General features: G+C 38.6%; 1 protein-coding gene across 1 annotated transcript; it reads right to left on the bottom strand.

The window, feature by feature from the left end:
• Nucleotides 1–11,527: 11,527 nt before the first annotated feature.
• Nucleotides 11,528–12,829, bottom strand: LOC108332650 (uncharacterized). Its single transcript, XM_017567967.1, has 4 exons — nt 12,304–12,829; nt 12,205–12,208; nt 11,858–12,115; nt 11,528–11,768 (listed from the first exon to the last, which is right to left on the bottom strand). The coding sequence occupies exons 1-4, from the start codon at nt 12,827–12,829 to the stop codon at nt 11,528–11,530; spliced, it is 1,029 nt and encodes a 342-aa protein (XP_017423456.1).
• Nucleotides 12,830–14,119: the final 1,290 nt, after the last annotated feature.

Genomic DNA, 14,119 nt, shown 5'->3' on the forward strand with positions numbered 1-14,119 from the left:
TCATTGATATGAATGGTTGTCGAATCCTTCTTCAAAAATACAAAAAGAATAACATTATGGTTTTCTCTTTCAAGTCATGTTGTTTCATGTTGATCATGTTTTTTCTCTCATTTTGGGGTTTTTGACACCCACATCTTTACACTCTGTTCACCGCCTTTAAGTTAGTGTTTCAACATTCTACCATGGTCTTTACACTTTGTTTCTCCTATCCTCATATTAGGACCTTCTCTTTGGAAATGGTCACTCATGCCTTTTCAAATATCAAATTTTTGTCAAAAATTACAAAAAAAAAAAAAAAAAAAAAAAAAAAACCATTTCACAAAACTACAAGTTTCAAGAATTTCCAAATCCAAAAGCCCAATTTCCATATTGGCCCCCCCAAAGCCCAGTTTCTACACTGGCCCCCAAAGCCTAGTTTCACCTGGCTCACAAAGCCTAGTTCCCATACTGGCCCATAAGCCCAGTTTCGCCTGGCACCCTAAACTCAAGTTTTTTCTTTTTGTAACGACCCTCTGCATGGCAATGGTCGGATTTAAATTTCTGTTTTGTGAGTTTGGCCCTCTGCGAGGCAATGGTCAAATCCAGGTTTTAATTTTTTGTTATCGACCCTCTGCATGGCAATGGTCGGATTTAAATTTCTGTTCTGTGAGTTTGGCCCTCTGCGAGGCAATGGTCAAATCCAGGTTTTAATTTTCTGTTATCGACCCTCTGCATGGCAATGGTCGGATTTAAATTTATGTTCTGTGAGTTTGGCCCTCTGCGAGGCAATGGTCAAATCCAGGTTTTAATTTTCTGTTATCGACCCTCTGCATGGCAATGGTCGGATTTAAATTTCTGTTCTGTGAGTTTGGCCCTCTGCGAGGCAATGGTCAAATCCAGGTTTTAATTTTCTGTTATCGACCCTCTGCATGACAATGGTAGGATTTAAATTTCTGTTCTGTGAGTTTGGCCCTCTGCGAGGCAATGGTCAAATCCAGGTTTTAATTTTTTGTTATCGACCCTCTGCATGGCAATGGTCGGATTTAAATTTCTGTTCTGTGAGTTTGGCCCTCTGCGAGGCAATGGTCAAATCCAGGTTTTAATTTTTTGTTATCGACCCTCTGCATGGCAATGGTCGGATTTAAATTTCTGTTCTGTGAGTTTGGCCCTCTGCGAGGCAATGGTCAAATCCAGGTTTTAATTTTTTGTTATCGACCCTCTGCATGGCAATGGTCGGATTTAAATTTCTGTTCTGTGAGTTTGGCCCTCTGCGAGGCAATGGTCAAATCCAGGTTTTAGTTTCTGTTATCGGCCCTCTGCATGGCAATGGTCGAATTTAAATTTCTGTTCTGTGAGTTTGGCCTTCTACGAGGCAATGGTCAAATCCAGGTTTTAGTTTTTTGTTATTGATACTTTACTTGACATTGGTCATTTGGCATCGTGACTTGAATTATTTTGTTAGTTTTCTTTCATGATTGAAACCCGGACAAAATTAGTGTCTTTATCTTTACTTAGCTTTACTTAAATAATACGAAAAGATTAAATTTTCATATTATTTAGTAATATCTAAGTAAAGAGGGGCAGCTGTCAACACTCAATTTTGTTCGGGTTGAAAAAAATGTGTTTTTATTGGTTTTTTTTATTTTTTATTTTTTTTTATTTTACCTTTTTGTTTTACTTTATTTTTATGTATTTAGATTTTTGCTTTTAATTCAATTTCTATTTTTCTTATCTTCAATTTGTTTTAATAGAATTAATTAAAAATTTGAAAAAATAAAATTAAAACTGAAAATAATTAAAAGATAAAATAAAATTGAAATAAATAAAATAAAAGGAAATAAAAAAAAACGTGGAAAAGGGGTATGTGGGAGGCGTGTCTCAGCAGGGGGGACCAGGTGGTTAAGGGAATATTTTCTAAGATTTTGGGAGAGAGAGAAAAGGGGGAGACCAGGTGGTTAGAGGAAGAGGTTTTTGGTGGGATCAGGGAGAGAAAAAGAAGAAAAAGGAGGGCGCACGAGGAACGATTATCTGGTATCATCATCCATAGTTGTCATTGGCACCGGCACCGATAGAGAAAGAGAAGGGTGAGAAGAGGTCGCCGGCTACGCAGCGAACGATAGCAGCCACCGTAGCAGCAGGTAAGTCTCTGTGCTTCCGGACCCATAGTGAACGCTTACTGCATAACTGCTTCTTATGCTTATTCCATCATGAATGCTTTTCCTCTGAACATCATGAGTTCCCTCATCACCAATCTCCCCTTCCATTCATTCTCTGTTTCACCATGTTTCCTCTCTCTGTCCTAACTCCCACGCTCACGGCCAATCTCAACAAACCAAAATCCAAAATCCATTATACAATCGAAAAACGGAGAACAGTCTTGGTAGTGAAAAGCGGAGAGCTCGACGAAGAAGCGGCGGCCCGTGTGTTTGAACTGGCAGAGACGAACCCCTCCCTGGGTTGTCGGTGTCGGAGAGAGCAGATAAGAACAAGGAAGCAGTGGCGCGGTGTGGCGTGGCGTGGCGCGGTGGCTAGATCGAGAGAGATGATGGCATGGTAGCTGGTCCGTAGAGGCAATGATACGGTGGCCACCTTCGTTGCGGTGGATAGTCTGGTCTGCTGTGGTCAATTGGAATAAGACGTGGCCGTTGAGTGATAGAGTGAACCCTTTTGATCAGAGAGAAGGAGACATTGGTCTCATCTGAGAAGAACAGCGTGAATGAGTGAATGAGAATGGGAAGGCTGAACCCCTAGGAAAATTCTAGGTTAGAAACTACCCCTATGGGCCAAGCCCAGTAGTGAACCAATGAGCGTTCGTTATCCAAACGAACGAGCGCTCGTTATCCAAACGAGCGAACGCTCGTTATCTTTAAGCTTTTTTGGACCGTTCGTTCAAAATTCTCACCAACGAGCGCTCGTTATCCAAATGAGCGAACGCTCGTTATCCTTAAGCCTTTTTTGACCGTTCGTTCAACATTCTCACCAACGAGCGCTCGTTCGCAATCTCCCCACAACGAACGCTCGTTACTTAGCGCTCGTTCGCCATTTCCACAGCGAACGCTCGTATTTTAGCGTCCGTTCACCATCTGCCCAATGAACGCTCGTCACTCAGCCTCAATTTCTCAATGTCCGTTCGTCATCTCTCTCGACGAACGCTCGTCATTCAGCTCACATTTCTAAACGTGCGTCCGTTATGTTCCCCAATGGACGTTCGTCCTCTCCCCCACCGAACGTTCGTTATTCTGAATCTCTTCCCAGCGTCCGTTCGGCATTTCCATTTCTTTTGTTTGTTCATTTTATTTTCTTTTATTGTCTTATTTTATTTTGTTTTATCTATTTATTTTAGACATTTACTTATCCTAAAATATATATTTAATAATACAATATTGATAGTTTAAATAAAAAGAATTTACAAGAAAAGTTTTAATGGTTTAAGCACACGTGTGACCGCTCGCGTCGTCCTTGTGCTAAAAACCTTTTCTTCTTTTCTTAAATAAAATTTCAAAAATATGTTTTAAAGGTTTAAGAACACGTGTGACCGCTCGCGTCGTCCTTGTGCTAAAAACCTCTTTTTCCTTAAATAAATTTACGAGAAAAGTTTTAAAGGTTTAAGCGCACGTGTGACCGCTCGCGTCGTCCTTGTGCTAAAAACCTTTTCTTCTTTTCTTAAATAAAATTTCAAAAATATGTTTTAAAGGTTTAAGCACACGTGTGACCGTTCGCGTCGTCCTTGTGCTAAAAACCTCTTCTTCTTCCTTAAATAAATATACAAAAAGTATACGTTTTGAAGGTTAAGCACACGTGTGACCGCTCGCGTCGTCCTTGTGCTAAAAACCTTTTCTTCTTCTTAAATAAAATTTCAAAAAGTATACGTTTTGAAGGTTAAGCACACGTGTGACCGCTTGCGTCGTCCTTGTGCTAAAAACCTTTTCTTCTTCTTAAATAAAATTTCAAAAATATGTTTTAAAGGTCTAAGCACACGTGTGACAGCTCGCGTCGTCCTTGTGCTAAAAACCTCTTCTTCTTCCTTAAATAAATATACAAAAAGTATACGTTTTGAAGGTTAAGCACACGTGTGACCGCTCGCATCGTCCTTGTGCTAAAAACCTTTTCTTCTTCTTAAATAAAATTTCAAAAAGTATACGTTTTGAAGGTTAAGCACACGTGTGACCGCTCGCGTCGTCCTTGTGCTAAAAACCTTTTCTTCTTCTTAAATAAAATTTCAAAAATATGTTTTAAAGGTCTAAGCACACGTGTGACCGCTCGCGTCGTCCTTGTGCTAAAAACCTTTTCTTCTTCCTTAAATAAATATACAAAAAGTATACGTTTTGAAGGTTAAGCACACGTGTGACCGCTCGCGTCGTCCTTGTGCTAAAAACCTTTTCTTCTTCTTAAATAAAATTTCAAAAATATGTTTTAAAGGTTGAACACTCGTGTGATCGCTCGTATCGTCCTAGTGTTCAATACCTTTCTCTCTTATTTATGTAATATTAAACGAGGGTATGAGTGCTCGTGCGATCGTCCGCATCAGCCTAGCACTCAATACTCTTAAGTTATCCTAAATAAGTAAATAACGGTATGAGTGCTCGTGTGATCGTTCGCATCGTCCTAGTGCTTAATATCGTTATCTCTCTTTTCAAAAATAATTAAAAATATTTAAATATCATTTTAAAAGGTATGAGTACTCGTGCGACCGTTCGCGTCGGCCTAGTACTCGTTACCTTCTTTTTCTCGAAAATATAAAAAACAAACATAAAACCTCCAAAAATTAAAGACATCTGCTTTTCCAAACAACAAACAATCTTTTTGAAAGAACTACGTAACCCTGATTTCTCATTTTGAATGAGAATACGTAGGAGCAAGGTCAATCCTTGTCGGGCCCAAAAAAACTAAAAAAATATATTTTGATTATTTAGAATTTTATTTTAGGGAATAGTTAAACATTTTGAAAACCACATCATATTTGTGCATTTAGTTAAAGGTACTGCCTTAGGGCAGGCGTTGTAGGGTGCTAACACCTTCCCTACGCGTAACCGACTCCCGAACCCAGAATCTGGTTTTCGTGGACCGTGTCTTATTATTTTATGGTTTTTCCGTAGTTTTCCAGAATAAACTATGGTGGCGACTCCAAATCTCTTTTCAAAACCCGTTTCTTTTTGGATCATCGTCCCGTCGCGATTCCGGTTGCGACAATAATAAATTGGAAATATAAGTTTACTTTACTAATAATTTGGAAATATAAGTGTGGTTTAATTTGAAAATATTATGTTAGTTTGGTAAGTTTGAAAAGATGAAAGAGATTAATTCAAATTTTCCATTAACAAATACTAACAATTAGGTTTAAACCCTCATTTGGTCATCGTATTTGTGTGTCAATCTCAAGTGGGTCATCGTTTTTTTTTCGGTCTCAATCGAGTCCATAAACTTGTTAAAATGAGTCAATTAAGCTCTCTCTGTTAATTTATCAGTAACGTCGTTTGCCTGTGCTGTGTTGTAATTTGTTTTAGTTGACGAGGCATTGTGTATTAAATTAGATTGGTGTTCTATTGTGTAATTAGATTGCCACGTGTGTTGTTGTTAGCCCTAAAACTTAATATTTAAAGCAGCCTTGATTTCCAAAGTGTTTAACATGTTCGTGTTGGGGAGGAAGAGTTCTGGAAACATTGTTCAACTCACGAAATGTTTGCTTCATCTTCTTCTTGCAAATGCACAGGTTGGGGCTTTCAACATAGTTCTGCCAGTGGGAGCAGGTTGGGTGTAAAACCCACTTGCTTTTGTGGTCGGCCTACAGTCTTTCGCGTTGCTAGAACCCCTAAAAACAAGGGCAAAAGATTTTGGGGTTGTTTTAACTTCAAGGTAAGTTTAATGGTGAGTTTTGATTTCCAAAGGGTGGGAGTTTTGATTTCGTTGACGAGGGAGTGTGTTTTCTTCTTCTACAGGTTGAGGGTGAAGATTTCGTTGGATGCAACTTCTTTGAGTGGTGTAGTGAAGAAGTAATTCATTCTCGAAATGTGGTGAATGTAGAAGACAATAGTGCAAGTGCAAGAAATGAAGAAGTGGGTGGAAGTTTGATGAAGATGGAAGAAAGAGAAGTTGAAAAGCTTAAAATAGGTTGTTTGGCGAAAAGTATAGTTATTTTGGAGAAAATGGTGAAGGTTTTAATGGGGGTGGTGTTTGTTACATGTGTTTGTAATGTAATTGTGATATCAATGTTGATGAAACTAGGTTGATGAAACTAGGTTGATATCAATGTAATTTGATATTTAGAATGTTATTGTCTGTTTTATTTATAAAGGTTACCTCTAATGATGTTTAATACTGTCTTATTTGATTTATTTAATTTCATATGGGCAACATAAGTTAAAGAAAGTGCAAATGTAACATCATAAAGCAATGGTCAATAAAACCTGATAGCAACTTTGTCTTACTCAGCGCATAACATAACAAAAGAAACCTCATATTACTTTTGTCGCAATCGGAATCGCGACGGGACGACGATCCAAAAAAAGACGGGTTTTGAAAAGAGATTTGGAGTCGCCACTATAGTTTATTCTGGAAAACTACGGAATAACCATAAAATGATTAGGCATGGTCTACAAGAACCAGATTCTGGGTTAGGGAGTCGGTTACGTGTAGGGAAGGTGTTAGCATCCTACAACGTCTGCCCTAAGGCAATACCTTTAACTAAATACGCGAATATGATGTGGTTTTCAGAATGTTTAACTATCCCCTAAAATAAAACTCTAAAGAAACAAAATATATTTTTTAGTTTTTTGGGCCCGACAAGGATTGACCTTGCTCCTACGTATTCTCATTCAAAATGAGAAATCAGGGTTACGTAGTTCTTTTGGAACTGTTTGAGAAATTTGTTTGGAAATTGTTTGAAAATTTGTTTTCAAATGATTTTAGATAATTTTGGATTTTTGGGAAGTGAACCTGACAAGAACTAGCCTTGCTCCTACGTATCTCCACTTTTGATGGAGAATCAAGGATCACGTAGTTATAGCGGAGAAATTGTTTGTTTGCTTGAAAGTGTTGATGTTTTTATGGCTGAAAGATTGTTTATTCAAAATGGATGTTTTTAGTTTTTGAAGGTTTTTATTTTTGGTATATTTTTATAAAAGAAACCGAAAAGTTTTTAGCACAAGGACGATGCGAGCGATCACACATGTGCTTAACCCTTAAAACATATTTTGGTATTTTTTATGAAAGAAAGAGAAAAGGTGTTTAGCACAAGGACGATGCGAGCGATCACACATGTGCTTAACCTTTAAAAAATATTTTTATAATTTTATTTGAGAAAGAAGAAAAGGTCTTTAGCACAAGGACGATGCGAGCGATCACACATGTGCTTAACCTTTAAAATATTTCTTTTTTATATTTTTTATAAAAGAGAGAGAAAAGATTTTCAGCACAAGGACGATGCGAGCGATCACACATGTGCTTAACCTTTAAAACATTTTTTTTATTTTCTTTAAAATACTTATATATTTAGAAAAATAGGTAGATATTTAAAACGGAAAAGAGGAAAAAGAAAAATAAATAAATAAAACAAAATAAAATAAAAATAAAATATAAAAAGAAAAAATAAGATAAAAATAGAATAAAATAAAATATCATGAAAAAATAAAAAAATAAGATAAGAAACAAAATGGCAAATTGAGGACATAAAAGAAATTGAGAGTTAAGAAGAGGAAGCCCCAAAATGTTAATGGGGAGGTAAAAAGCTAAAAAGGGTAGCTGCATAGAGGAAACAGACCCATAGTTGCCTATGGGCTTGAAGCCCAACTAAGAAAAGGAAAAAGAAAAGGGAAAGGGGGTGCCATGATGAGAAGCGGAGGTGTGCTGGGAAGGATAGAGTTTTTTGTTTTAAAAAAACTCTGGATCTAGCCCAAGGGTTTTTTCCAAGCAGAAGCATTAGGGGTTCTGCCACTTCTCTCATTCTTCCATCTCGAGCACCACAAGACTCAAGTCTCTCTTCTCCCGGTCGTCTTCCCTGCACGCACACTGCCGCCTCTGCCAAACCGGCCACCGTGTGTCGCCGCCCAAGCCGTCGCCAGCTCCATCGCTCACCGTCGAGACCATCGTCGGTCGTCGCTTCAACTCTTCCCCTCTTCCTTTTTCGCGTGCGAGGGAGGAACTCGCCTTTCACCCTGCAACGTCGCCGCCGCTGCCTCCTTCGAAGTCGGCCGCCGCGAGTAGCAAGCTGGGACGCCACCAGTCGCGGCCAAAGTCGCCAACGATCACCGTCGACGTCTTCTATCGTCTTTTGCTCGCAAGCAGGGAAACCCTTTTCCTCTTCTCTTCTTCCCGCGTTAGAGAAACTCTCACGTTCCTCCGTCAATTGCCGTTTGAGCGATCACGACTGCCTCGAACCAGGGCACCACCAGTGCCACATGTCACGGCCAAGGTTGCCGCCGGTCATCACCTCGACGTCCTTTACTCCCACGACCGAATCCATCTCTACCTCTAAAACTGCCATCGTCACTGCCACCACTGAAAATGCTATCACATCCTCCACCTCTGGGAGGTCTCATTGTCTAATTAACAGAGAATACAAAACCTTTGGGGGGTCTCATTGTTTAATCAACAGAGAACACGGCCATAGAGGCTTGCCAAGACGATGTTTGGGGATTCGGGATTTTTGTTCTGATGATGTGATTCGTATGTGATTGGCGGGTGAATATGGACTGTAAAGGATGGGTTACTGGGATTTGGGTCGTGATGCAAAACATTGATTTGCAGGTTTGGGTTATGCAAAGGGAGCGCTACTCTTTAATTGTTGAAGGTGGTGATGGCGTGATTCATGTTGACTGAATGGGATGGGTTTCAAGAGCAGAGAGATTGAGATTAGTGATGGCTGGGGAGGATGACAGTAGCAGGGAAGAAATACCGATTCACATGTACAAGACCAATTGGGACTAGCAAGCAGACATAAAAATGCTAGCTCTTAAACTAAAACACATACTAGATGGAGTAGTAAGACTTACCTCTATGGACTGATTTCGCACTTGTGCTATGGCTTGTAGTCGTCGGTCAATGCTCTTTACTTATCCTCCTTTCTGAACATGGCCTGTACTCTTTCTTTGTTGTAGGTGAAGTTAGCTGATGGATGATGAATGGTATTGGAGGTGAGGGGAGTCAAGAGTTTCTGGTTAGGTTGTGGTAACGAGAGTGGACTATGGTTGATGGTGAGGGTCATGTTGTGTGAATGGGGAGGGATCAATCTTTTCTTTTTTTGTTTCTGTGAAAATGTTTCTGGGCTTTCCCTCCTGCTTGGTGGAGAATTCCGTTTCTAGAGTCGTGTGAGCGTCCCTCCAGAGTTAATGATCCTCTCCCAAAAATGGCTCTCCCCCTTAACCATCTTCACGGGTCAGATGAAACCAAAGTCAAAAGCGTGGCCTGTTCAATGGTTGCTTCCTGCAACAGCCCCTACTCTGCTCTGCTGTGTGCTAGCTAAAGGCAGTATAGATGCATGCATGGCGCAGCAGAAGATTTGCACAAGAATGGGAGATAGCGTGGAAAAAGAAAGCAGACCGAGAAAGTTGAACTTTGCCATTTTTTTTTGTTTCTTTTTGAAATAAGATTAAAATAAAATAAATGAAATAAAATACAGTATAATAAAATAGACTCAAATACAATAACTCAAAATAACAAAGTAAAATAATCATAAAATAAATTTCATCAAAACTATATTATTTAATCACACGGACGAAATTGGGTGTTGACAACTTCATCAGTACAAATTACAGCAAAAGAAAACTTGATAGCAACTTTGTCTTACTTAGTGCATAACATAACAAAAGAAACCTCATATTACTTCATCAGTACAAATTACATCAAAAGAAAACCTCACATGTCTTCATCAGTACACATTACACCAAAAAAAAGTGATATTACATTCTTCCTTCATCAGTACATATTACAAGACATTTAAATGTGACTTCATTCATCAGAAGGAGACTCAGCAGACTCCTAAGTAATAGGCACTTCTGTTGGTGGAGGTATTGTGAGTTGTGTTTGTTGAGTAGGTTGGTCAACAGGTACATCTGTTGTTGGTGAAGGCACATCTGGTGTTGTAGGTCGTTGTGGACATGATTTTTTGTTGTGTCCAAGTTCTTTGCAGAGAGCACAAGTTTTTTTGTTCCCACCCTTTCTTAATTCAGTGTCATTCTTCTTCAACTCCCAAGCCTTTAGTCTTCGTTTTTTCTTGGGTCTTCCTGACATTGTCCTCTTCTTTGGGGGTGATAACAGTTAAAAAACTGTTATTTTTAGACTTAATTTTGACCTTAAAGACAACCTTTATGACTTAGAAACTAGCTTGTAATCATGTTTTTGCTTATGTTTTGGAAATAAGAGAGTTGGATGGGTTTTATGCTTGATTTTCCTTGGTTTTGCAGGTTTTAAATGAATTGAATGGAAGAAGTGAAGTAGCCATAAGTTGCAGTCAGAAAAGGAAGAAAAAGTAAATAAAAGAAGAGCCGCAAGTACCGCTCAGCGGAAATTACCGCTGAGCGGCACTTTGAAGTCCCGCAATCACCGTTGAGGGGCAAAATTGTAGCTGAGCGTCAAATAGAAGAACCGCACTTACCGCTGAGCGCCATTTTAATGGGCCTTGGGCCACTTTTCTGTAATCTTTAGGAGTCTATATAAGGTTTTAGTCGACCTAGGGTTAATATCTTTTGGCAGAACGAAGCAAAATCACACTTTCTTCACCCCTTGGAGGAAGATTTTGGATGCTCAAGCTCCACTCTTCAAATTCTAGGGTTCTATCTTTCATTCTTTCATTATTTTTCATCTAGTTTCACCATGATTATGGTGAACTAAACCTTCATTGTTGTTGGGGAATCAATGTAATCCTTTGAAACTCTCATGTATTGAATTGGTTCTTTAATCCATATGCTTTCTTTCATTAATTGTTAGGGTTTTTCTTCTATACTCTATGCATGCTTTGTTTAACTCATTCAATTGCATGATCATTGATGTTATTTGTAAGGGACACATATAGATAAATCTAGACATGAAGAAATTCTCCAAATAGTAATATTTCCTAGACATAGGGATAAGAGGATTGGTTGCCTTTAAGCTTCTGTGCGAATGTAATGCATGAATAATTGCTAGGGGGACAAGACATTGTAAACTAGTGATTAGGAGTAGACTTTCTTCACCAAGACATTGGGTTTAAGGTAAATTAGAAAGTGACATTAACATTAACGAAGAAAGATGAATTCTTGAATACATAAGAGTGGATAGGATGAATTGAAAACCCCAACAACATCATCATTCCATATATTTCAATCATGTTTTGCTTCTTTTGTTCAATTGATCAATACATGCATTCATATTTACTTTTTAGTATTTGCATTTAAATCTACAAGACTTTGTTCACAAGTTTAATTTAATCAACAAATCACATAACTGTTTAGGCCGTGAGTCCTTTGGGAAACGATATTTGGTCTTACCATTTATTATTACTTGATACGATTCGGTTACACTTGCCGAAGGTTAACAGGGGGTAATAATCTATATATGAAGTTATGTCCCAGACAAGTTAACCATTAATAGGATAAATGATGGTGTTGTAGGTCTCTTCATAAGTAGACTTCCTAAACCAATGGCTAATGTAGTCTTCTGCATTTAAATTCAAGAATTTCATTGCGGTTATGGCGTGAGTGCAAGGAATGCCAGTAATTAACCACTTTCTACAACTGCACTCCTTGTTTTCAAGATTCACAACATATTGCTCCCCAAATTGTGAAATGTGTAGGACTTCAAATAATTGAGATGACCATCTGTCATGAGTACAAAATGACAACACAAATTAATGATGAACAAGATCTTCTTAATGATGAACACAAATTAATTGTAGGTTTAAAGTTACCTTGGTAACCAATATCTGGTTAACCATGACTGCTTTTGAAATCTGTTCAGAACCTTAGGGCACACAAAACCTTGATATAGTGTCATCTTTGTCCTGTTCGTAGCCCATCTCTTCATGATGTAAACTCTAATGTCTTCTAACATAGTGATAATTGGCTTACACCTGGTACGAACTAGCACACTGCTGAAGCCCTCACACATGTTGTTGACAAGAGTGTCAGATTGTGATCTAGGGGTGAATCTAGATCTTGACCAAAACCTGGGAGATTTAAATGTCAGTAAATATAACTGTCAAAGTAAATATAACAATAAAATAACAATAACGTTTGGAGAAAAGTGAATACATACCTAGCTGGAATTGCAATCAAGTATTTAAATGGCTCTACATTGATCTCTTTAATTTTCCATCTCTTCCAACTACTGTTAGTAACTCCCCTCCATACTTGCCTTTCAAAAAGCATCCATCCAAACCAATGATGGGTCTACAACTAATGAAGCTATCTTTGCATGCTTTCAAGCATACATAAATTCTATTGAATATACACTCATCATTACTCTTTTCAACCTTTGTTTTGACTGTTGAACCTGGATTTGCTTTGAGAAGCTCATGACCATAATCATAGATTCTTCTATATTGTTCATTGAATGACCCCTCAATATTATCTTTTGCCATGGCTCTTGCCCTAAAAGCCATATTTCTAGAGATTCCTACATTCCATTTCCTACTTACTTTGTCCGTAATGTCCATGATCTTCATATTAGGGTTCTCTCTGACTGATTTTTCCATCCTTTGACTCAACCACTTAGAAGTCATCAACTTCACATTGAAATTTGTACTACAGTTGTGATCATCAATCACTTTTCTTAGCTGCCATGACTTCGCACCAGACCTATAGGCACAATAAGCATACCATTTGCATTTCCCCTTGCCCCTCAAACATTTTACAGCAACCCTCTTCTTGTCATTCTTCATGGATTTCAAATTTATACCATTACTTAGTGCATAGTCCTAATGGCCTCTGTGAATTCTTTTTTCTCAGTGAAATAGGTTCCTACTTCCCATTTATAATCCGTCAAACTTATCGGCATGCTAAATGTGGGAAACAAAGTTCTACGAATGGAATCATCATCTTCGTCACTATTTGGACCACTATCCAACTCATCTGATACCCACTCAATGTCAGACAAGCCACGAACATCATGCATGGATTCATTATCAGTTGTCCTTGAAGACTCACCTACTGGACTGAAAGGTTGTTCTTCCCTCACATTTCCTTTCGAAGTACCAATGTCACACTCAATGGTGACATCAACTAGACTTTCTTCACTCACAAACTCATCTACATCTTCATCCTGACCATCATCTCCAATCTCATCCTCAGCCTCATCCTCAGCCTCATCCTCAATCTCATCCTCAGCCTCATCCTTAGCCTCATCTACATGATCATCCTCATTCTCATCCTCTTCTACATCTTCTAGCTCAAAATCATTTACATCATGTACCTCAACCTCCTCTACATCATGTACTTCACCATCCTCAACATGTTTAATCTATTTAGCAACTTCACTCTCACCCTTCTCCATTTCTGTTCCAACTTCAGCCTCACCCGCACAGTGACCCTCCTCCATTTCTGTTCCAACTTCAACCTGACCCTTATCCTCACCCTCAACCTCACCCTGAACCTCACCCTCAACCTGACCCTCATCCTCACCGTGAACCTCACCCTCAACCTCACCCTCCACTTGTCTTGCAACATCACCTTCATCATTAACATCGCCATCAACCCAATCAATCATTTTTATTATCTGTGGTTCCATGGTATTATGAACCACATACAAATGAACTTCATCCTTTAACTTTGCAATATTCAACATATGCATAGCACCCCTATCATCAGTCAACAATTCTAACCTATTTGGCACCACTGACTGACCTCCTAAACTGTACCAAAGTTCTTTTATGTCTATATAACTTAAGTCTTTCACTGAAGCTAATATTCCAAAATAACACCACAAGTTTGGATCACAAGACCATTCTGCTATCTCGCCATCAAATTTTAAATTTCCATTGTCATCACTAACAAAATTCTCACAATGATGGACCACAACTTTAATACGTTCAGCCATGCAATATTATGTTTGAAGCACAAGCTTTTAAGACCTATACATTAGGGGGGAAATATTATGATTTCACTCTTTACTAACTAAGCAAACAATCAAACATCAAGGGGCAGGGGAACAAACTAACATCCCCACTAAGAAA

The sequence above is a fragment of the Vigna angularis genome, chromosome 11, assembly GCF_016808095.1.
Source record: "Vigna angularis cultivar LongXiaoDou No.4 chromosome 11, ASM1680809v1, whole genome shotgun sequence".
In the NCBI taxonomy this organism is placed as follows: Eukaryota; Viridiplantae; Streptophyta; class Magnoliopsida; order Fabales; family Fabaceae; genus Vigna; species Vigna angularis.

What these genes read in the sequence shown, in the direction of transcription:
- LOC108332650 (XM_017567967.1), bottom strand. Translation starts at nt 12,829, where the DNA reads ATGAAGAATGACAAGAAGAGGGTTGCTGTAAAATGTTTGAGGGGCAAG. An exon ending in ACCAGATATTGGTTACCAAG is followed by an intron (nt 11,769 to 11,857) that starts GTAACTTTAAAC and finishes TACTCATGACAG; the next exon opens with ATGGTCATCTCAATTATTTG.